General features: G+C 40.7%; 1 protein-coding gene across 5 annotated transcripts in view; it reads left to right on the top strand.

Moving 5' to 3' along the window:
- DYNC1I1 (dynein cytoplasmic 1 intermediate chain 1) overlaps positions 1-25889 on the top strand; it is a 313205-nt gene that overhangs the window by 164002 nt on the left and 123314 nt on the right. For all 5 annotated transcript variants that reach the window (XM_053218428.1, XM_027071928.2, XM_027071927.2 and 2 more), the window contains one exon: positions 22944-23033. In XM_053218428.1, the coding sequence (XP_053074403.1) occupies positions 22944-23033 (90 nt within the window). The remainder of the gene's footprint in view (positions 1-22943; positions 23034-25889) is intronic.

Below are 25889 nucleotides of genomic sequence, written 5' to 3'. Positions count from 1 at the left end.
AATTCCACTCTTTAATGTTTTCCATGCCAACTCTTTTAAAAAAATTGGTTATTTAAAAGTATTTCTGTCACTATCACTGTTAGGCAGACTTGCACTGTCCAGTATAGGAGCCACTAGCCACACGAGGCTATGTAAATTTTGAAATGATTAAAATCTAATAAAATTTTGAATCCAGTTCCTCAGTTTGTACTAACCTCATTTCAAGTACCCAATAACCACATGTGGCTCAGGACTCCTATATCAGACAGCACAGATAGAAAATTCCAACGTCACAGAAAGGTCCATTGGACAGTGCCGGCATAAATAGTGTTTGTAGAATATCTCTTGCTCTTTAGCCACTCGGCACCTTTACGTTGACCAGGCATTTAAAATGTCTAGGCACTAAGGGCTGAATGCTAAAATTTAAACATACTTCCATTTTTGGGGGTACCTGGGTGGCTCAGTCAGTTAAGCGTTCGACTTCAGCTCAGGTCATGATCTCACAGTTCGTGGGTTCAAGCCCTGTGGCCCTGTGTCCGGCTCTGTGCTGACAGCTCGGAGCCTGGAACCTGCTTCCAATTCCATGTCTCCCTCTCTCTCCCTCCCCTTCCCCATTCTTTCTCTCTCTCTCTCTCAAAAATAAATAAATGTTAAAAAAATTTTAAACATTTTCCATTTTGGATATTCTGACTTTGTATCTGTTGTTTTCCTGTTAAAGATACATGGATGGTTACTTTCTTTACTCTGGCTTTTAAATGTCTTTGAATATCATATATGTCACATGAATATCATATGTGTAACATGTGCTCCACAGAGGGTCCAGTCCACAGACTGTTTAACTCATAATGAAGTAGGTAAAGAAAGTGAGAGTAAGCATTTATTTTTTTCTTTTATTTTTATTTATTTATTTATTTTTAATATATGAAATTTATTGTCAAATTGGTTTCCATTCAACACCCAGTGCTCATCCCAAAAGATGCCCTCTTCAGTGCCGATCACCTACCCTGCCCTCCCTCCCACCCCCCATCAACCCTCAGTTTGTTCTTAGTTTTTAAGGTCTCTTATGCTTTGGCTCTCTCCCACTCTAACGAGAGTAAGCATTTAGACATTTAGGGATTCAGCATTACAGTGACTTCCAGTCATTCATGTAGATTGTATTTTACAAAAAGGTCAGTCTGTGACAGAGTACAAATTTTTTAAAAAGAAAGAAACTGGTCCAGCACTTTGCTTAAGAAGCAAAGATGTATGAAAATTCTCACCTTCAGAAACACATGATTCAGTTCACAGAAAAATTTCAGATAGAATCAGCTTATATGAAAGGAATAAAAGCTCAATTCAGGGTAAAAAAATATATTAAATGTGTCATTATTTGGCATGAATGTGAACTTAATCTACAGTAGTTTTCTCATTCCCTCTTGAATGCGTATTAAGGATGTTAATGCAAGGTGCGCTTTTCTATAAACCTAGCTCCACTTGTATGTAACATTCCTTATTTCTGGGAGCTTTGAGGGGAGGAAGGGGGAAGTGGTGCCTGATATCGAGAGTCATGTGCTTGCTTAGTATGTCTGGCCAAGTTGGGAAGATTTATGCTTTAGCTAATAAAGGTTGCTACTATTTGAAAAGTATTACAGTATTTGACTTGAAAAATATGTTACTGTATCTCAGCACAAAGGAGAAGTTACTCTGTGACACTAAGGTCACCCTGCACAAAGACCAGAATCTTCTTAGAATATACATGTTGAGTTGCTGAGTAAATACATGGTATTAAGTGCTTAAATGCTATTTTCTTTGACTGAACTCTGAGCTTTCCAAGGGAAGGAGCTGTATTTAGCCCCCTTTATCTCCCTCAACTTGCACAGTGGAAACTCAGTAAGGCTCCTCATTTGATCGGTTTTTGGAACTACATGATGCTATTAAAGTAAACACATTTAATAATCAAGTTAGTCATTCAGTTCATTCAATATGGTGCCAAATCACTACATCAATATTTGCTTCATCTGGTTGTTCTGCAGTCCTGGATATATGGAGTTTAAAGTCCAGCTAAATCAATGACTTGTGTAACCAGAAAACCCTTATTCTGAGTTACTGCTGTTCCTTAGCTTAAAATAATAATATTTTAATAATATATTATGTGTTAGAGGTAATATAAAGAATAGATGATTATAAATATTTTATGATGAAATGAGGCTAAAATACTCATTACATGGAATATTACCACTAGAAATTAGCCAGTATTCATTGGAACTTTTTGTAAAACTTCCAAGTGTCAGAGGATGTTGGGAGTTGTTGTTTGGAATTTCAAAACCAAAACCTTGTACTTGGAAGGTGGATCTCATGGCAATCTGCTTCCCTCACCCCATTTCCATTTCTTTGCATCACATAACTGACCCTAAAGTCAACTTTCCTTCCCAAATAAATGCACTGTTCAAGCTGTTTACCTTCTGTTGCTGCTTACTCATCACCTCAAGATTTCTGAATTATTCATTCTCCAGAAGCAACCACTCTCTGGGTCTTGTCTGGGAATTCCTGACTCGAGCCTACTGATCTGAGGAAGGAGGACGCTGAGGCCTGCAAGCAGGCAGGTTTTATCTCCCCAATAACTCACATGAACTGGATGTGTTAAGATGGGGGAAATGACTCCTACAACCTGAATCCATCATCTGGAGACAGCACTCAGGAGGAGGAAACTCATTTGGAGCAACAGTATGTTCTGCTGACCATGGGATTTATAGGAGAAGACATGGACAGAAGGAGGCTCTGAAAGGAGTGAAGGTCTCCATCCTTAAGCACAAAGAGCTCATCGTTCTGGCCTTGGTCTTAAAGCCACATTCGCACCCACAGGAAATACCACCCCTCATGAGAGCTTCCACTGAAAGGAAGAATATAGGCTGAGAGTTCCCTGGGTCATCACAGTTTCAGATGTGTATCTTTGGAGAGCATGTGGATCTGAAAAACCATAAACAAGGATTTCTCTACCTCACCATTTTTAGCATTAGAGGCTGCTTAAGTCCTTTGTGGGGGGCTTTTCTGTGCATTTAGAATGTTTAACAGCATCACTGCCCTCTACCCACTAGATTCCAGTAGCAACCACCCCCAGATGTGACAACCAAAAACATCTCCAGACATTACCAAATGTCCCCTGGTGGGGGACAGGGGGTGCAAGATCACCCCAGGTTGAGAACCACTATCATATGGAGACTCTCATGAGATTCCAGATGTGCTGTTATTTCTCAGAAAGATCTGATAACTTTAATTTTAGGAGTCTCTGAAAATGATTAAGGAATGTATACTTCATACTGTAACCAAAAAATATGTATACCACCACTTGTTTGAGACACTCAGTTGAGTTCTAATTAAAGCAATCAAAACTCTTTTTTCTAGACATGAATTTTCTGAGCCAATCAAAGGGCAATTCTTACCACGTACAGCATCTGAAGGTAAATAATATTTAAACTATACCAGTAAGAATTGACATTGCCTCTGTCCCAAGATGTGCCATAAATAACTTGTCTGTTAATACACAGAAATATTTATTAAGCATCTACTACATGGCAGGCATTTGACCAAGTTTTGACAATGAGAGACACATAAAACATTACTGCTCTTTAATTGTTTAGAACATAGGGGAGACAGACAATCATCAGTTACAAATGATAAATGACTAGGCTGCTCCCCACAGAGGAGAAACAGTTGAGTCAAATGGGGATCAGGAAAAGTGGTCCAGAGGAGATGAAACTGAAGCCATAAGCCTATGTTTTGAAGGATGAATAGGAGTTAACTGAAAGGAGAAACAGGTAAGAATGTTCCAGGGAGACAGAGAAATGCGTATGAAGGCTCAGAGGGATAAAGTAGCACAATATGGAGAATTGCAAGAGATCCCAGATGCCCCAAGGGATCCTCAGGGCAGGGTATAATATGAAGTGGATGGGTCAGAGCCGGATCTTGCAGGGCTTTGGGTGCTGAGCCTGAAGCCGTGATGGAAATGCACCGGCAGAATTCTAACAGGTACAAGACAGGGCCTTTTGGCAGCTCCTTTCAGCAACAGTGTAGGGGATAAATGGAAGGGCTCAGACCAGAAACAGAGAGTCCAGTAAGGAGGGAGCAGCAGTAATTCAGGAGGAAATTGATAGGGACATAAAACAAGTCCAAGGCAGTAGGTTAAAGAGGAAGGAGAAGACCAAATTTTAGCGATTAAGATCCAATCTATCAATTGATGGAATCTAGGGACTTGACATAGAAGGGGCATTTCTAATGGATACCAGAGTTCTGTCTCAGCTGGCTCATTGACTGGTTCTTAATCTCAAATATAAGAGAATCTAGGAAGATGAGTTTGGGGGAAAGAACAATGAGACAGAGTGGTTAAAACCCTGAGTTCTGAAATTAAATTTGACCTACATTTATATTCCCAGTTCTGTCATCTACCAACTGCATGAACTAATGTGGCAAGAGAAGTTAGGTGAGCCTTGGTTTCCTTACTTGCTAAATGGGGCTGGTACCTACTTGGTAGGTTTTTGTAAGGATTAAGTGAGATAACCATTAGGAAGAATTCTGCCTAGCACTTAAGTGCTCAATAAATATTAGGTATAATGTGAAGAATTCCCCTCTGGCGTTACACAAGGCAGCATCCCTGAGCCCAGGCAGCCCGACTTCAGAGCTTGTACTCAGAACCATTTTAACACACTGCCTCCTGTGAGCAAGTGCTTGTCGGCTAAATGACTGGAAGGTAGCCTGGACTAGGGGAGTGGTTTGTCATAAGGATGACCAACTAGGCAAGCGGTAAATCACAGAAGATTTTCTATGCCAGGTTGGGGAGTTTGACCTTAATCATATGTGAAGAATGAAGAAATATGGGATTTTAAGCAAGGAGATGACAGTCACAAATTTCATTTTAGAATAATCACATCAACAACATTGTGGAAGGGCTGCACTAACACCACACGAAGTGGTTGGAGGAAAAGGCCCACCAGCTTCCCTTGTTCTTGTCCCCCAAAGTGTATAGAAAACTGTTTGCCAACTTGCTTTGCTTGCTTCCAAGTGAAGGAGAAGTAAAACAGTAGGGAAACTTGAGGTGTTCTGAGTATGTTAGCACAAAATATTCTGTCTCAGTTGGCCCCCAGAAGCTGCGGATGATGTGGATCCAGAAGGTTTCACTTTGCCTTAAAAGACCAATATTTGACACTATACAAAACAGGGAAGAAAGTGCCTTTGCAGATGGATAGGAGAGCAGCTAAGCCTGTGGGGCCCCAGCAGGCTCCGACCCAGGTACAAAACCTTGCATCGTCTAGACCTGTTTGAGTGATTTGCTCTTATTAGCCTGTCCAAAAGAGAATCTTCAAATTTTAATGGTGCATAGTTGTGCTTGCAAACTTCCCTCTTCCAAGTATGGGCTCTATGAAGGTTTGATGGCCTGCAGTGGTTTGGCTGGAAGTCACAAGGGTGTTTTAATGACTTTGTATGGTTTAATGACTTCATTTAGAAAGAAAAATTTGGATTAGAGAGGGGTGGTAAGCAAATGCAATAGTAGCCATCTTGACAGGTGAAGCTTGATGAGAGTGTCAGATAATCCACTTCAGAGGTACATTTCTGCTTCAAATCTAATTGGAATTGGGACTCTTCTTTCTCCCTGTGATAATCTTGCTGCTACAGAATGAGGGGTGGGGAGAGCTGTGGGGACAGAGTTGGCAGATTTGAGTTGCAGTCCAAGCTCTGAATAGCTAGCTATGGGAACTTGGGCAGAGCCTTGAACTCCATGGATGGCCATAGCTCATCCACTAAGTGAAAAGACTGGTTCATCAGGAAAGAGGAGGAAGAGGAAGTGGAGGAGGAAGAGGAAGGTGAAAGGAAAGAGGAGGAAAAGAAGGAGAAAACAAGAATGGTAATTTCCATTTACCTAGTTTTCTACTTTTCAGAGCACCATACTATGAGGTTCATACACTTACTCCTTAAATCTCCCAACAGTGCCTCCCTAGCTCTTTATGGATCTTTTCAAGTGTATGTTTGTTTGTTTGTTTGTTTTTATGATTCTGCATTTATGTGAAAGCTATAGGAATAATATGGAATGGCAGAAAATGATGACAAAGCCTCCCTGTATAATAGGAGGTGATACTTCAAAGCCCTGAGGCTTCCTCAACTGAAGCCAGGGGAAGGAATGAAGGTTGGCATGGGTGGTAGAAAAAAAATATGTTTCAATAGAGCACCATGATTAAATGATGGTGGTCATGTTTATTTCTTTCTCCTTTGTTGGTCCACCTAAAGATTGCATTACAGCTAGGGCTGAAGCCGTAGCCTGTTCAGTATACTGCTACTAGGTAATGGTGATTTTAAATCTAGTGATTTCTCTGCTCTCAGTGCTCCATCAAAACCCAAAGCCTTAGCCTAGCTTTCAAGCTGTCACATAGCTTCCTGCCTTACCACCATTCTTGTCTCTTGCTCCCTTATCACACAACTTTCTTCCCTCCCCCTGGAATATGTGCTCATTCTCTCCTGACTTCACACCTTCCTTCGTCACATACCCAGAATGATTCAGCACAAAAGTAAGGAGTCCCTTTATGGCCCAAGCACTGGGCTCGGAGCTAAGAGTACAGAGAAAAGTCAATTCTGAATTTAATGTTTATGTGCCTTTAAAGAGGGAAATATTGGGTGGAATGGAAACCCAGAACATCTCACCTAAATGATATAGATGCTACCACTCTTCCCTTCCCCCTGCCCATCTTACTCTTACCTGTTCTCTGAAGCCAAGCTCATGTCTGCAGGAAGCCCCGGCTCTACCTGAACGTTTGTCTAATGAGCCACAGCTGACACACTCTTTCTCGTCTCGACAGGACTTAGACTCTGTCTCACACATTTGAATCTTTGTTTTGTATTTTGTTTCTGATGTGTGAGGCACTTTACACTCTTTATCCCCAAATCCTACCACAACCCAATAATAGCTGTCTCTGTGGATCTTTCCAGCCTTTTGTTTCTATGATGAGTCCTAGCTGGAATGCCTCTCTCCTCTTTTCTCTTGCATAATCTTCTTCCAACCTTGCACATTTTTGTGGCTATGTGGGCCATTGGACATCAAGAAGCTATAATTATTATTACAATTACCCAACTTTAATAAATAACACCTTGTAACCCTTTAACCACTGATAAAGCATCTCTATATCCATTATTTCATTGTTTTACACAAGAGCTTTGTTATGTAATTAGCATAGATATTAATTAGCATCCCTGGTTTACAGATGAGAAAATAAATCTTACAGGAGCCTAGAAACCAATCTTTTACTCACCATATAACAAACGATCATGAATAAGATCATGTTCTCCCTATGCTATCTCCGGAGAAGAAATGTATACAGAATTTACCTACCTCAAAACGTCTGATGGGAAAATCATCCTCCTGGGTCATGGCACTACTAAGTACCTAGGATTCCTTAACCCTCTTTGGCATTAGTGGAAGCCATGTGGATTTAAAGTGCTGTTTCTCAACAGAGCTGAGTGGATCAAATAGCAAATGTGTATTTACTTACCCTGGTATTTATCCTGATATTAATACATCTTTCTATTGTCATGCATTTGCAATGCTCTTTCCTCTTCTTGGAATGATACTCTGCATTCCTATCTCTACATCCCTATCTAGATGCCACCAGTCCTCAAGATCTGACTAAAATTCAAGTCCATAAAAAATCTGTTTCCCTTTCTTCTCTCTCTGTCTGTACTCTCCCTGCCACAAGTTAACTTGACCCCTATTGAATTCCCATAGCACTTTTCCAGGCATTCTCTCCTCTGATGGAGATATTTTCATGCAGTTGTCATTCCTCTGCTCAAATGCCAAACTTTTTTGAGTTCAAGCATCTCTCGAGATTCATTTCGGTGGCCCACATGAGATGTAGTCAAGGCTTTGCATATAGCAGGTTCTCAAGAACATTGTCCAATTATAATGAATAGAAGAATTACTGTTTAAAAGGGTAATTTCAGGGGTACCTGGGTGGCTCAGTCGGTTGAGCGTCCGACTTCAGCTCAGGTCACGATCTCACGGTCCGTGAGTTCGAGCCCCGTGTCGGGCTCTGAGCTGATGGCTCGGAGCCTGGAGCCTGCTTCCAATTCTGTGTCTCCGTCTCTCTCTGCCCCTCCCCCGTTCATGCTCTGTCTCTCTCTGCCTCAAAAATAAATAAATGTTAAAAAAAATTTTTTTTTTTTTAAAAAAGGGCAATTTCATTTGGATGAGGACATTCTGCATGAAACTGAAATAACTGAGAACAGGCAAAGACTGCATGCTCTAACCACTTGACTATGTTTCCATTACAGATAGGACAGTAGTGACCATTATTTGTGTTGTCACAGCATCATTTTTACATTCAAATTGAGACTTCGAAGTGAAGTCTCTCCTAGCACCACCAAAGTTGTTCTACTCAGAGGGGTGTTCAATAGAAAGTTATGGAGTCTCTGGTGAAGGACTGCTCCATTGATTCTCTGGAGATTCAGATTCTTGTGACCAATGTGGTGTTTCAACAGCTTGAAAAATGAAGGAAAGAACCATGTCTGTCTAGACTGACCAGAAAGTAAAAACAAGGGGCACTTTGAAATCTGTGAATCTGACCACAACTGAGAGTTGTACTTAGTCCAAGTAACTGGAAAATCCGTTTCTTGGATTAGACAAATGCTTCCCTTAAGACTCTCAAACTGCCAGCTTTCTTCTTTTATAATTAATAGAAAATTATTGCACTGACAGACAAGGGACTTCATATTTGAGCCAATGGGAAAACTTGACATTGAAACCAGGGGAAATAATTTAGCCCCAAATAGAGTTGTTAATGCCAGGATAAAAGCAAACAAATGTGCTAATGATCTTCCCTTAGAGTTGGACTGTGATGAATTTTGATGTATTTCCAGATGGGAAATGTATCAGTTCTCTCTGGGCTGGGGACTGGACACCACAATGAGAAAATGCTGAAATGACAGTCAGTAAAAAGTACTCATGATCTCATTTCCATTTTATAGAGAATAAGAATGCTGAAGGGATAGTTAATTCCCATTTCAAGGAACAAGATCTGTAGGGTCATGGACATCCATGACAAGGTGGTAGTGGGGTAGGAGGAGTCCTGATTTCCGTAACAGGGACTTCAATCACCCTGCTGCCTTCAGGAATTACATGCTTATTTCAAGATGCAGCACTGTCTTGCTGGTCTTTGTGTGTTCAGTCATCTTACCATCCAACAAATATTTATTGACACCTACCACATACCCAGCTGTTTTCTGGGTGCTTTGGATACAGCAGAGAAGAGTCACAGTCACTGATATTGTAGAATTCCCATTCCAGTGGTGGGAGACAGACAGTAAATACATATATAAATAAACATACAAAACCAGTGCTATGAAATGAAAAAAAAAAATCAGAGCAAGGGGAAAACAAGTGCCGTGTGCCAGGGCAGAGTGGGGGGAGGCATGTCGCTATATTATATAGGTCGCGTAGGGAAGACCTCACAGATGATGTGACATTTGAACAGGGACTCTAAAAATGTCATGAGAAAGACACGTGAATATTTGAATGAAGAGTATTCCTGGCAGAGGGAAGAGCAAATGCAAAAGCCAGGAGACGTGGAAGTTCCTGGCAGGATCAAGAAAAGCCTAGGAAGCTAGCTCGGTTGAAGCAGGTCAGCAAGGGAAGAACATAACCCATGCAGTTTGAGCTGGAGGAGGGCATGTCCCGTAGGCATGGTCTTGTACTGGAGAAAACAAGACTGTCCGAGCAGACCTCCCTGCAGTAAATAGAAACACTTCTCAACCTACACATGGATTGTGATGCAGCCTACTTGCAGTGCTAAAACCACACAGAAACTGGAATAGGCAAGGAAAGGGAAGCTGGGCTCTGTTGGACAGAACATGGGGGCAGCTTTGTTTTTCAACTGTGCTTCTAAACTGCTTTGCCACTTCATGAACTTTACTCTCCACTGGCCATGCTTCTTCTCTCCTCCGAAACCATTGAGGTATGTCCATCCTTCAGAGCCTAGTTCAAGCAGTGCTGAAACAGAAAGGAATTTGGAGCCTCAAAGTCTTGGGTTCAAAATCTGCCTCTATAATTTAGTAGCCGCTTGAGTTTCAGCACCTTATGTAACTTCTTTGAGTCTCAGTTTCCTCATCAATAATATAAAATGTTCTTTACATATATTAAGCAATTCAAAAATCGTCATTTTCCAAGGAGGGCAATTCTGTATTCAACAGCTGAGGAAACTGAGGCACAAGGAGTTGAGTCAGTAGCCAAAAGTTGCTACTAAATGGTAGGAGGAGTTGAAGCTGAGTGACATGGCATGGAACTCTTGCATTTAACTCTGTGCTACCTTGCAGGATAGTTTGCATGCTCCAGGAGATCATGTAGTGAAAATACAGAATACAAAATTGGGTACTCAACAATTATTCATTATTGACCTTTTGAACTTTCTTTGGTTATAAGGAACAGAGAAACCAACACAGAATCACTTAAGCCCAAAGGAATTTTGTTGGCTCTTACGAACAAAAATCTAGGCCCTAAATCCTAGGCACATGATGGCTTCAGCTACTGTTCAATTTAGGCGTCAAACTGTTACTTACTACTGTCCGTCTTTTGGCCCTGTTTTATTTACTGATTCTTGCTCACGCTCCATATGTCAGATGAAGGACAGCTTCAGTGCCACATTAGTGTAACACCAGTCCAGTGGAGGAGAGGAATCCACCTCCTGATGGTTACAGTGAGCATGTATCCTGGTTTAGCTAGAATAGTCATGCAGTCCAATATAAGAGAGGTATCCACTTCCCTCTTGCAGGGAGTGACCACATGTCCCAGTTTACCCAGGCAGTCCTCCTTCACGAAATCTGCCAGCCCTGCTTAAATATTCATTGCTCTGAATTCCTTCCAGAAGTATCCCAAATGAGACACTAGATGATATGGTCATTCTACTGGTGGTGCAAAGTAAAATACTGAGATTAAGTCTCATTGGTCATTGCCTCAGATGCAAAATTATCCCCTAAATCTTAAGTAGGATTTATTTAGCTGGGATTGGGAAGAGATGGATGCACCAAAGAGGAATAAAGGGACTATTATTCCAAGAAGTGGGATGGTGGATTCTGGGTGGTCAAAGCCACAAATGTCCATTACAGTTCCCTTTTCCACCTTTATACTGTTTGGTAGGCTTTAGCAAATTGAGAGAGTTTGGGAGCTGGGGAAACATGAGTCTGAATCTTGGCTCTTTTGCTTCCTGTAACTCTGTGACCTGAGGCAGATCATCTTTCTGTTCTTAGCCCCAATTTCTCATATATAGAGAGAACTCACTGTGTCTGCCTCAGTGAGTCCTTATGAGGATTAAACAGGCTAATGGACATAAAAAATTTACCACAAAGCTTGACGCATATGATCTGATGAATTAATAGCTATCATTTTTCCATGAGGCCTAGAACAGATCTGAGTGTGCGTTAGGTGATGAGTAAGTATCTAATGACAGTGACCAGGACAACAAACAAAGTCAAGGACCATGAACTTCACAAGGAGTGTACAGAGTCTCTGAATAAGTTTTGACATTTGTTGCTGTCAGTGATGACAAGACCTCATGATCAAGGAAAAGAACCTTAGAATTTGAAAACGAATGAGGAGATTTGGGATCCAGCTAAATTAATGAGAAACCCCTCAGAAAATCTACTACTGGAACTACTGGAGAAGTGAGATTACTAACATTTAAAACAGTAAAAAATACTTAACAATCATCCTGGGATAAATAAATATGAGTAATTAATGCATCCTACTCCCAAGAAATGGAGACTCTCAGTTGGAGAAGTAAACTCATGAAAGTACAGGGGTATTCTACTTAAAATAAATATGTAGTAGATAAAGTGGAGAATGATAAATGCTGTCATCTTAAACATAATAATTCTTTAGATGAAAAAAAAAAGTAGTTAAAAGAGACCCAGATGAAGTGCTTTGAAGCCTTAAATGAAGAAGAAATCCCTCCGAATGAGGGAGAATGGGAGAGATTTAGGAACTGGGGGTCATTTGAATCGGATCTTGACGTACAGCTGTATTTTACATGTGGGGAAGATGTGAAGGCATTTGAGGGCTTGAGCACTCCAGGCAAAATCCTGCCCTTGAGCTTTTGTTTCCTCTACTTAGAATGCTTTCCCCAGGTATCCACAAGGCTTGATCCCTCAGTTCCTTGGGTTTTTTTTTCCAAATGGGATCTCTCGGCAAGGACCTCTCGAGCTACCTGTGTAAAAATTGTGATGCCTACCACTTCTGCCTCCTTTCCCTGCTTTGCTTTTTCTCTTCAGCACTTGAAACTCCCCAACCTACCACATACTTGACTTGCTTATCTTCTCCGTTATCTGTCCCCCCCCCGCTACTAGAATGCACGCTCCACGGAGGCAGGAAGTTTTGTTCACTGCTGTGTCTCCAGCACCTGGAATAGTGCCTGACACATTATTAGGCTCATATTTTGTAAAAGGAAGGGAAGGAGAGAGTCTAGCTGAGGGAGAAGCATGAACCAAAGGGTAGATGGAATGTGGAAGTTTGTGCAGCAGCCATAGTGTCAGTAGAGGAAATTCAAGCAGGAAGCACATGCTGGGGCCAGGCCACAGAAGACTTGAAGATGTGGCCAAGAATCCAGCTTTTGTTCTGCATGTGATGGGACCCATCACAGCTTTCACAAGGACATTTATGTGAACAGAGTTCTGTTTAATAGGGTTAATCCGACAATGCTGTTTGTAGCACGGCTAGGCATGGAGAAAGAGATAAGAGGTAAGAGATACCAGGAGATAGAACTAACAAGATTTGATCCTATGAATAAAAAGAATACCAGAGGACATGCAACAGTGGATGATCTACATGCGCCATGATTGATGTGATTGTTCTGACATTAATAGAGTTGACAATTCTTAGAGATGGAAGGTAGCACTTTCTTGTTATGAACAATTTATTTACAGGCAACATAATGTTTCTAAAAGGCTTCTACTTATTTTCCTCTGTTTTTACCAGTTAACATAACACAATAACCATTTGAGCACCTGGAGACCTTGAGCTTCACCCTCCTCTGGGACATATCTACACTTGCTGTTGAAAGTAAATATGATGGCATCTCTTTCCCTGGGAGCCCAGTTTTCATTTCACAAACAGCACTCCCACTAGGAGCAAGTACATATTTGCACATTTGGAAAAATGATAGAGGAAACAAGGAATAGGGTATAGGATTATCCAAATTCAAAAGTAGGCAGCAAAAGAGACTTAAGTCTGAACAGGAGAAACTAGAGCTTCTTCCTTTCCAAGCATCCAAGAACTACATTTACAAGTGTTTTGAATTATTGCCCAGATTGTGTGTGTGTGTGTGTGTGTGTGTGTGTGTGTGTGTGTGAGTGTGTGTGTGTGTATGTGTGTGTAGACATCTATACAAATAAGACTGTTAAGGATAGACACAGAGTCTATGCTCTATGTAACTCCAGGAAGCCCTATTCACATATTCACATAGAGCACGATAGGAATGCTGCTTTCTGTAGTTGTGCAATGGATGGTTCTGCCTCCAAGAATGTAAAATAGGGGACTGATTTGAGGGTTGGCTCTGCTCTTTCAAAATCTTTCTTCTTTCCAAGTCCTGTGAAAGTTGTAGTTTGCCTTTGGAGATTAATTTATTTGGGTTGTCATTCTCTAATCCATTGGTGTGAATTAGTTCATCCAACTGCTCTCCTCTGTGGTTGCAGACTCCATGACTTCCTGAGAAAGCTTGAGAGACAGGGGGCCTGAAATATATACAAGACTAAAGAGGGGTAGGATGGAGGGTGGTTACTGACAACAAACTTGGCCTATTTCATACACATGGAGTCAAGAACTATTACGCTTTGAGCAACATTGGAGAATTAAATTGGGGTCAAACGGGGATGAGCCTTAAATGCTGAGCTAATTTAAGCAATAGGGAGCCATTAAAGGTTTTTAAGCAGGAAAATTTGTGGAAATACAGATCAATCAAGCCTTCCCATACCCAAACATCAAGTGCTAAAGTTATCCATGAACTCCTGCCTGGACATCTCTGAGAAGGGCATTGTTCTCTTCCTGGTCTCCGCCCTTCCATGAGAGCTGGCTAACCTGTGTCAGCTTATTTCAACACATATTTACCACACACGTATTATATATCAGCACAGTTACAAGTTTCAGAAACAGCTGCTAAAAAGTACTATTCTCTGGCTTCCTTTCTCGTTTTGAACATATTCTTTCATTTCCTCCCATTTGCAATGCTTTGGGTGTCATTCCACCAGGAAGTACACTTTCCAAGTACTGTCATGTTAGAGCCTTAGGAGAGAACTGATGTGGCCTAGAGTGTTAACAGGAGTGCTCTGTATGATGAGAAATGTATGTTTTCTTTACTCTGGCCAGATTTTTCTAGACCAGAAAGTGAAGGTTTTTTAAATATTACCATGTAGTATATTTAACAAAGTGCTTACTGAAAATCCCACAAAATATGTCTTTCCTGCATATTTTTAAAGCACAGAGGCGCTCACCTTGGTTTGTGTAAGCATTCAGTGGTGCACGTTATACTTTATTTTGGCCGCCGTAATACATATCGGGAGGGTGGCTCTCTTTGGACTCCTGGCAAAGTTGGCTAACTGTACACAAAGTTGGTCCAAGGATAGGGTGATTTGAATGAGTTCTGTACGAGAGCCCTCACTGTCTGTTGTATAAACATATGTCTAAATTCAGTCCAATTCATCATGCCCATTGGCAACTGAACCATCTTAGGTCAAGTTCTCATCATCTGTTGCTTGGACTACAGCTATAGTTTACCTTCTCACCGTCTCCCTTATTCCAGGCTTTCCCAATTTCCTCCACCCTCCATCTTGCCTCCATATTCTTAAACAAAATCAGACTTTCTCTCTTGAGTTTTTAAAAGCCTCTGGTTCTCTGTAAGAAAGGTTGGGAAGAATAGTTTTCATCAAGAGTCAAGCCACCTCTTAAATATATTAGAATGTACGTAAAGGGCTGACTGGCAAGGAGATAAGTGAGGTTTCAAAAGCCATATTTGGCATTACCAGTGCCTTGAATTCCCTTTGAAATTTTAAATAATATGGACTACATGAGATTTGTGTTTATTAAAAGGGGGATACTCATCTCTAGAAAGAAGTCCAAACTTGCTCTGTCATGCAAGGTCCTATATGATGTGATTCATAACTATCTTTCCAGATCAAGCACCTGTCTTGATTTTGTTAGTCTCAGTACTTGACATTGATGATACTAACAAGAGTAGGTCTTTGGGGACTTTTCATCTGGTTGTGGAGATAGATGAATAAACTTAATTTTAAGTGGTCTGAGATGTGTTGTCATAGAGATATATACAAGGTACAAGGTGGGGTGGTGGAACAATGAAAGGGGTCAACAAATCTTGTTGGGAGGAAGTGTTAAAGCTCTGGAATTGTATCACCAAAGGCTAGTTATAATGAACTCCTGGATATTGAAGGGAAGACCAACACAGACACAAAAAAAATTACATGCAGTGCTTTTGAGGCATGAACCTACTGGGACATCGGGTGGTTGTGCATTGTTCAGAATGGAAGATGAGGTGGAAAAGACAAGGAGTTATGGGATTTTACCCTAACATTTTTAGGGAGTTATAGAGTTTTGGTTTTGTTGTTTGTTTTTGGTTTGGTGGAATTTTGTCATTGTTGTTGTTTTGGTGTAGAAAGTAACATAGATGTGTTTTTTAAATAATAAAAAATAAATAAAACTAGTAGAAATACAGAACAAAACTGGTAGTGAGGAATTGACAGGACTTAGAGACCCCTTCTTACAGGTCCCGGTGCCCAAGAGAAATTGAAGGATGATATATATTCTGGTGTCCAACTGTGAAGCCATGTGAATGATGGTACCACAGGGCAGGAAAGAGAATGTAATCAAAGGAGCAGGTCTCGGGAGAAGGCAGGAGTTCTGATTTGAACATGTCAAATGTGAAATGCCTGTGGTACATTCATGTTGGAATGTGCAATACAGAATCTGGAGTCTGGAAAGGTTTCAGTTTGTGGGTGATGATGGAAGACATGGGTGTAAGTATTGTCCAGAGTGGACTTGATATGAGAAAAGATGAAGCAAAGCACAGACCTGCAAAGAATACCTTCCTTAGAGTGAATTATGCTTTAAATTGAAAAATAAATCCTAATTTTTCTATTTTTCTTTTTTTTTTAATTTTTAATGTTTGTTTATTTTTGAGAGAGAGAGAGACAGAGTGCAAGTGGGGAAGGGGCAGGGAGAGAGAGAGAGAGAGAGAGAGAGGGAAAGAAAGAGAGAGAGAGAGAGAGAGAGAGAGAGAGAGAGAGAGAGAGACAGAATCCGAAGCAGGCTCCAGGCTGCTTTTCTATTGAAAAATTTTAAATATGTTTTTAAAACAGTTATCCTCTGAAATATTTATACATAGAATTATATATTAAGTGGCTAGGGCATTTGTTCTTAAGTTGAAAGCAATATATCTTTTAAAACAAATGTGCCTTGTATCTCCAAATCTGTTCACTGATAGTAGTATACCAATAAGCTTGATTTGGACTTGACTCTGTGTCCTTGCCATCCCTTTTATCTTTGGGAAGCTAGTTTCTCTTCATTTCTAAGCCACAAATTATTTTATCAATTCCAGCATTCACAATTTTTCATGTTAGAATTCATGATGTGTTATAGCTTAATTAGCAGTAATCTGTTTTCTAAGCGGTACATAAAGTAATTGTGCATCTAGAGTCATTAGCCTGTTGGATTCATAGTCATGTGATATTGCGTTGTGCCTTCCCCTTTGGTAACAGCAAGATGCCCTTTGGAATCGAGAAGGGTAGAGTGAAATGACCCATTCTGCTCCCTGTAGCCTTCCTCCACCTGACCAGACTCAACGGTCTTACATGGAGGGGCCAGAGCCCCCTCATGAAAAGCCAGAAGCTGGGCAGGAAGGTGAGGGCTGGGCACTCAGACCCTCTTATCCTGGGGTTTTGCAGTCCCTGAGAGAGCAGAGGAAAGTGAGAACCCATTGACCTTGTAAAAACAAGCCCTTCTCTTCACAGAGGGCCGCCCTGTGTTGCTCAGGGTTCTGGTTGCAAGCGGCAGGCACTAAGTCCAGTGGGATTTATTGGAAGGAAATCTGGTGTTGACATCACCCCTGGTGAGATTTATTGGAAGGAAATCTGGTGCTCACAGGATCAACAGGAGGCAAAAGGAACAGGCTTAAAAAGGAGCAGAGACCAAGGGAACCCAGACTGTGGACCTCTGGAACAATCTGGCCAGGATGTCGGGTGTTGCTGCTACTACGGCATGCTGCCAAAAATTAATCCTTACTATTCCCTTGGTTTTGCCTCCTGGCTGCAAAGACAAAGGCCCAGTTAGGAACATCCAGTCTGACTATCGCTTGGATCCTGCCTCTGTTCTGGTCAGTAGGAGCTGGGGAGCAGGAAGATGTCTCCCCTTGGGCTTCAGGAGAAGAAAGCAGGGGCTCAGCATGTTACCAATATACCAGTACTACAAGAGGGATACCCCCGGGCAGAAAGGAGTTTTCACACTGTATTGCCAAACAGTGACAGACATTCCCTGGCACTCCCCTTCCAAAGTCTCAACTCTGAGGCCATCAGAGTAGATCAACAATTAAAGGACCGCAGCATGTTTAGATGGACAACCTTGACTTCACTCTGAAACGCAGGTGGGTAGAGCAGACAACCCTTCCAGAGCTCACACAGAGGGTCAGGCCTTGTGCTAAGTGTGTTATGTGTGGTTGCCGCTGAACATGCAAGTGTTCGTTCTTAGACCTTTAGGATATCTTCAGGAGAAGGACAGTGGTTACCAAAGATCTCCCCAACTTTAAAGGAATGCATGCAGCGACCGGGGACAGCAGAATTTGGGTGCTAAATAAAATAAAGTGCCTAAAAGATGCCATTGTTTGAAATTAGCCCCTTGGGCTGACAGGTAATTAACTTCTGCCTACACTAGTTTAATTTCTTGTGTGGACCTGGTACAGGAAACCATACATGGGTGGTAATTTTTTTTCCCTCCAATCTCAGAGGAAATGTAACCGGGTATGAACTAGTGGCACAACTCATATATCAGTGGTCTGTAGCGGGTCTACATAAATCCTTTTCTTTAAAGTTATTTAACTGTTTTGAAAATGGTTTCAACAGAAGTAATTCCAATTGCACCAGAAAGGAAACCAGAGTCTTAAAGAAAAATACACTCTCTTTGCTGAGCAAGGCAAACATATCAGTATGCAGAGAAACGAACCAGTCTCTTGTGTTTTATTTCCTTAACAAATCCACTGAAACACTTGCTTTGTGTCTTTAAAAGGCTGAAAGACAAAGAATTCTGTGGCCACTAAAAAATTAATGCCCGCAACTGGTTTTTAACCACTTTAAAAGGTCAGATATTATTTTTTTTATTTGTTTTTCTATTATTCACAGTATTTCATTGTAGGACTTTGCACACATTATAAACACTGTAAGTATTTGGTTTTCTTACATTCATCAAAAACGTTCTCTGGGGAAGAATTTTCCATTTAAATAATTAGATAACCTGTGATTTTCCTGCATATTTTGTGTATAAACCTACACATTGCTATCACAAACCTAGCCCTTTTTAGAGCCAAGCCCTTATAGAACACTTTCCGTCACAATGTTGCATTTTGACTCTTCCAGGAACTAATGTTGAAAATAAAGACCTTTATAGCTGTGAAAGATGAGAATTTGGTACTATTTTTTAAATGTTTATTTACTTACTTTTGAGAGAGAGAAAGTATATGAATGGGGGAGGAGCAGAGACAGAGAGAGAGAGAGAGAGAGAGAGAGAGAGAGAATCTCAAGCAGGCTCCATGCTGTCAGCGCAGAGCTGGAATCAAGAGTTTTTTGCTTAACTGAGCCACTCAGGTGCCCCAAGAATTTGATACAATGTGATACTAACCCGAGTCATTTGGGGAAACCGACTTCATTTTAAGAACTAGAAGATGGGAATGTACAAACACATGGCTCTAATGAAAGCACAGCTATTTTCTATAGTCAACGGAACTGATAATAAATTAATTTAAACCGTGACCCATTAAACCCCTGGGTCCACAGAATAAGATGGAAGAATCTGTTGTTACTGGTCTTCTCCAAGATCTTCACACGGCTCACTCCCTTGACTCCTTGAACTTTTTGCTCAAATGTCGCCTCAGTGTGGCCTTTTCTGATGACTCTATTTTAAATTTCAACTCTTCCTCCCCTTACCAGCATGCCCAGTCTCCCTTTCTGGCTTTCTATTTCCCCCACAACATTTATCAGATATAATATATATTTTGTTTATTTGTTTGTTGTTTTTCTCCCCTACCTCAAATGAAGCTCCATGAGCACAGGGATTTTTTTTGTCTGTCTTATTCCTTCTCATATTCCCAGCACCTGGTACATAGTAAGTGCTCAATAAATGTTTGGTTGATATGCAAGCTAATGCAACATTTGTTTGGAGGTTTCTGTGTACAGGTATCCCCAACTCTCTTGGTTTAAAAAGAAAGTTCAGATCAATTATTTAATTTGGTTATTCTTACAACAACACTGGATTTTAGGAAAGGATTATTATCCCAATTCAGCAGATGAAGAAACAGGGCCTCCAAGAGTTTCTATGAATTATGTAAAATCAAGGGGCTGGCAAGATGCAGACTCCAGGCTCAGACCCAGATCAATTACTTCCTTTGATGTGCTGATCCCTGCCCAACTTGTGAATCTGTTCAGCCAGAGGAACTAATGCTTTGTGGTAGGCATTGACAGTCTGGTCTCAGGGCAGTGGATTCCAACATGAGAATGTGAATAGAATGTGGATGCAGCATATGTATCCTTAATAAATAAGACAGCCCATCATATATAGCTGTCCAGAATGTGAAACCTAACTTCTCCTCAGCTGAGCCTTGTGTGTACTTGCCTCTTAGAAGCAGAAGAGCGATTCTTATGGAGGCCACGCCATATCCACCTCGAAGAGCCTCTCCAAGCCTGTCCTTACACTGCAACTGAGCTTCTACTTTAGGCCTTTCCGCAAGGCCTTTCTATTTTACATCATGCTCTGACGAAGGAGGCAGTATGCCTGATGGTTACAGATCGTAGATCTGAAAACAGGCAGAACCAGACAAAAGTTGAAAATTTGATGTGGTTGTGAGTTTCTTTGGGGGAGATTAATCTATCTCTTCATCTATTAGACTGATGGTATCAAGTTCTGGTAAATAAATTAGATTTTACATCCTTGCCTTAGGTGTTATTATGGTATATGTCCTGTATCTCTTCCACTACCTTATAGGGTCATAGAAAGCAGGGCACTCTACTGGCTGTATTAATTTGCTCAGGCTGCTTTTACAAAGTACTACAATTCTGGGTGGTTTAAGCAGTAGAAATGGAATGTCTCAGTTTTGGAGGCCAGGTGATTCTGAGATCAAGGTGTTGACATGGTTGGGTCCTTCTGACGGCTGTGAGGAAAAATCTGTTCTGTGCCTTGTCCCTAGTTTCTGGTTGTGTGCTAACAATCTTTGGCATTCTTTAGCTGGTAGAAACATCACCCCAGTCTTTTTCAGCTTCCCCTGGCATTCTCCCTATGTGTGCCCATGTCTAAATTTCTCCTTTTTATAATATTGGATTAGGTGCCCACCTACTCCAGTCTGATCTCATCTTAACTAAATATATCTTCAATGATCCTATTTTCAAATAAAGTCACGTTCTGAGATCCTAAGCGTTAGAACCTCAACATACAAATATTTGGTTGGGGGGAGGGCAAAACAGGACTCAATTCATAATACATGCCCTATCAGTTTTGTATTTGTTGTATTTACTTGCATTTTGTAAGTGTCAGGGCATTGCTGCTAAATCCAGTAAGTTTAAAGAAATGTCTCTACTCTTCAATACAGAGAGCAAACAGGGTTGCTGGAGGGGGAGGAGGATGGGGGGATGAGTCAAATGTGTGACGGGCATTAAGGAGGGCACTTGTTGGGATGGACACAGGGTGTTATATGTAAGTGATGAATCACTGGGTTCTACTTCTGCAACCAAGACTACACTGTATGTTAACTAACTTGAATTTAAATAAATTTTTTAAAACTTTAAAAAAGTAATAAATGTCTCTAGAAGGTTCAGAAATAGAGCCACTTACTAGCAGATTAGTGGACTTTTGAAGATTGCCTCTCCATCCCAGGTTTACCAGAAGAGGAGGCTAGTACCTCCTAAGGTTTTGTGTCAGATCTTTGGATCAGGATACATGATGTGCAGGTTCACGACTTTTCAAGCAGGTTGTTAATGGGTAGATAGCAGTAATATCTTTATATATGGATAAGGACTTAAATGTGCTGCTTATAACAACACTTTAAGGGTTTATTCAGATCTTTGGATCAGGATACATGATGTGCAGGTTCACGACTTTTCAAGCAGGTTGTTAATGGGTAGATAGCAGTAATATCTTTATATATGGATAAGGACTTAAATGTGCTGCTTATAACAACACTTTAAGGGTTTATTTGTCTAAAAATCAGAGTAACTCAGTGTTCTTTTCAAAATTCCAAGTGCAACTCTTTACCTCTTAGGTATGTATTAGAAATAATGTACTGATGGTAAATGTGTTACTAATAAATGACCATTTTCCTTAAAAGTGTTCTACGTTCTTTCTGATATGTTTATAGTGTGGTTATAAAGTAATGAGGTTGGTTCCACAGTATATACATATGCACTTAGAGTATTGTATTTCAATGAAAATTTACATTAAAATTTTTTTAATATCTAAATTGCAATGCTACACTTTGTATGTTCAAATTTTTAAAGTTGATATTTCTTCCCTAGATCACTTGCTTAATGTAGTCAGACTTTTGGAGTTGCTTTTCAGGCTGCAGATATTTATTTGGGCATTTAGGTATGCATTTATAATGCATTCCCTAAGTGGTTGGGGCTGAAATTTTCAGTTGATGTAAATCTCAGGATTTATTATGATGGAAATGAGACTATCCATAGAGCTTGAGATCTTACAGAAAGTCTGTAAATATTTGATGGATGAATGAATATATGAATGAATGTAGGGGCAGGGGAGGAAGTGAAGTCATTTCTTTTAAATTCCATCTGAACCAATGAAATAAATAACCTACAGTGAATATTATACTTAAGAGAGAAGACAATATATTTTTTAAACTGTGAAAGCAAGTTTTAATTTTTTGTATTATTTTATTTCTCTACACTGGATTTTCTTGTGACACCTTGACTCCCCCCTACATCTTCTACTTTGTGGCTGATGATTTCAAGCACTCTATAATGAAAGGGGCCTCTAAGAAAGGCAGGTTGAGAGCAGACAGAACGAGCACACATTTGCATAGGGCAGGAAGGGCACTATAACATCTGGCAGTGGTAGCAGACTGGGTCCATTTGTTGGTGCTCATTAAATTCACATTAATGCATGAGCTGCTCTGAATGTGTAAATGCGATTTCAGGTTGGTTGCTTTCTCCCAGGCCAATGGCAGTGACTTTTGGGACTCTACCCCCTGGTTGTTTACTTGCCAATGGCATTTGACCTGGGGTCAGACCTGTATTTAACCCTTTCCTGTAGGTCAAAAACAAATTAATTTGGTGAGAATTAAATTGGAAATGAGTCGTCTGTACAGCAGGTGTTCCCTGTGGAGAATGTGCCCCAGGTGGAAACATTTTGAGATCTGTTCCTGGGTCATCTCTGAAGAAGCTTCAGAGGTCAGAGAGGCAATTCCAAGACATCCCATGTGGTGAGGGCCTGGAGATGGATGTTAGCAGGTGCCGACTCGGGTGGTTTTCTCAGCAGCTTGGGGGACTTTCAAAGAGGCCCCTTTTGGAGATAATTTATTCATATATTCATGAACATATATCTTGGGCATTCATTGAGGACTGATTTACTTAGAAGTTGCCCTAAATGATTGGAACTTTACCCTTTGGCCCTACCTCCCACCATCAACCAAAGGCTTTGATTTGAAGGAAAGAAAATAATGCATTTTTCTCTTTCTTTCTTCTAGAGGATGAGGAAGATGAGGAAATGGTAGAACCTAAAGTTGGCCATGATTCAGAACTGGAAAACCAAGACCAAAAACAGGAGGTGAAAGAAGGTATGGTATGGGAGGTAAATTAGTCATCAATTTATTGTTATTGTTGTTTTTTTTACCAACTTAGGGGCTATCCTGGTAAGTAAAAATTAAACGCATACTCCCTATGTGGAAGGTTTTCAGCACATTACATTTAGCACCATAAACTGTAATCCCCAAAGCAAGAGTCATCTATTTTTTGACTGATAGAAGTAAATAAAATAGAGGGGTGCCTGGGTGATTCAGTGGGTTAAGCATCTGACTCTTGATTTCAGCTCAGGTCATGATCTCATGGTCATGAGATTGAGCCCTGCATCAGGCTTTGTGCTGAGTCTGGAGCCTGTTTAGGATTCTCTCTCTCTCTCCCTCCCTCCCTCTCTCTCTCTCTCTCTCTCTCTCTGTCTCTCTCCCTCCCTCTCTCTCTCCCTCCTTCCCTCTTTCTCTGCCACTTTCTCATGTGCGAGAGAAAGAAGTAAATAAAATGCAAGCTAGCCACAATTCCAGCAACAAGTCCAGTCACAATTCAGTAAAATTATTACTAAAGAGTGAAAACATAAGATAATTGTTATCAATTGTCATGTTACCTAGTGCACCGCATCGGGTATTCTGAATGATAACAGTAAAGGGAAGAAGCAGATATAATTGTTTTGTTAATAAATTCTGAAGTTTATTCATGTGATCTACACAGAAATATTAGCAATGATCATTACTATTAACTCTACTGTTCAAAGTGTGCTTCCATAGCTCTGCCTGTATGAAGAGCGAAACTTTCCATGTTTCAGTGATAATAATGATGAGCATTTATTAAGGGCTTCCCGTGTACTCAGCTTTCTCCTGTGCCCTTTACAGGTATTATCTACATCTCAGAACATCCTTTTGAAGCAGATACTATTATTATTCTTACCTTATAGATGGAGAACCAGGAAGAGAGAGGTCTAAAAACTTACCCAAGGACACACATTGTAGAAGTGCATGAGCAGGATTTGCCATTGACACCAAAGACTATACCTTTTATCATGATGGTATCATCCTGACATAGCACTGGGTGTCAAAAGCAAGAAAGAAAAAAGAAAAGGGAAGGCAATCAATCCTCTGGGTGCTCTATCCTTAAACATCTAATTTTGTATCCCTGTGAAATTCTTAGCCCATGGAGATAAAAGAATTTTGAAATCGTCATTCTTACTGACAAACGAAGTATGTCTGAACACAGAGTGCAGATTTAAAAGATTTTTCCAGGGGCGCCTGGGTGGCTCAGTCGGTTAAGCATCAGACTTCGGTCATGATCTTGTGATTTGTGGGTTTGAGCCCCATGTTGGGCTCCATGCTGACAGCTGGGAGCCTCGACCCTGTTTCAGATTCTGTGTCTCCCCCTGCCCCACTTGCGGTCTGTCTCTCTCTTTCAAAAATAAATATACATTATTAAAAAATTAAAAGATACTTCCATATTCCCTGCTAAGTCCCAAATATAGACCAACAGAAGTTTCATTAGAAGTTCATTTGAGGGGCGCCTGGGTGGCTCAGTCAGTTAAGCGTCTGACTTTGGCTCAGGTCATGATCTCACAGCTTGTGAGTTCGAGCCCCACATCAGGCTCTGTGCTGACAGCTCGGAGACTGGAGCCTGCTTCGGATTCTGTGTCTCCCTCTCTCTCTCTGCCCCTCCCCTGCTCAAACTCTCTCTCTCTCTTTCTCAAAAAATAAATAAACATTAAAAAATTAAAAAAAAAATAAGTTCATTTGATTTTTTAATTTTAAAGATGCCTGTGATGGGCACCTGGGTGGCTCAGTCGGTGGAACATCTGACTTTTGATTTCGACTCAGGTCATGATCCCAGAGGTGGTGGGGTCCAGCCCTGCGCCAGGCTCTGTGCTGAGCATAGAGCCTGCTTAAGGTCCTCTACCTCTCTCCCTTTGCCCCTCTTCCCCACTCATGCTCTCTCTCTTTCTCTCTCTCTGAAATAAAGAAAAAAATTAAATTAAAGATGCCTGTGGCTCCAGCATAGTATGTGGCACACCGTTGTCGCTGGGGACTTTTATAGGAATGGGTACACATTGATCATATGTACTCACTTCAGCCGGCTCAGGCATTGAATGATTTTGATTACTGTCAAGTTCTGGGCTACGACTAAAGGCAGGGAATAGATTCAGCATCTTTAACAGTGGCATCCACAGAAGGCATGAGAGTTATTTTTTCTGAGAGAGTCTAAATGCATTTGATTGGAGAGATTTTACCTCAAATTGTAAGAACTTTTTTTAAACACAGGTATAGCAAGAGACAAACCAAGTCAGGATTTATTAAAATAAACAAATAAAAGGTTTTTCCTCTTGCAAAACATCCTTAAGCTATTCTGGGTGATAAGGAGCCAAGGTGTCTTGTGTGTGTCTTGGCACAGATTCCCTCCCACCCCCACCCCAATCCCCAAATTGTCTTCTCTGGCAAAGCACTGCAACCCCCTTCTTAAGTTCTGAGCAAAAACACCCTCCAGTTTTAACTGTTACTCATGCTTCATGGAATTGATTAAAGTCCTGTTAAAAGTCAAAAAGGAGTTTGAAGTACATTTCCTGTACTGCTGCTCTGTGTGCCTTTTTCTCTATTAATGGCTTTTCTGCAAATTAGCACATAATGGGTTAAAAGCATGTTTATATTGGCATCAGACTCTCTCTGGCTTTTTTTTTTTTTTTTAAGCAAGACAGTATTTTGCAAACTTTTTAAAGAATCTCTAGCAGATATAATCATGGCGCCATTCACACGGCTGCATAGTAGTTAGGGCTGTGTCAGCACTTCCCTTACGAACCTTGAGTTTCAGGGATTTATTACTCACCCATAAAAATTTGCTCTGGGCTGAAACTTGACATCCACGGTTTCAAACCAGGGAGCACATTT

Source organism: Acinonyx jubatus, chromosome A2, assembly GCF_027475565.1.
Source record: "Acinonyx jubatus isolate Ajub_Pintada_27869175 chromosome A2, VMU_Ajub_asm_v1.0, whole genome shotgun sequence".
NCBI lineage: Eukaryota > Metazoa > Chordata > Mammalia > Carnivora > Felidae > Acinonyx > Acinonyx jubatus.
The sequence above is the reverse complement of the archived record's forward strand: the minus strand, read 5'-3'. Positions and strand labels throughout refer to the sequence as shown.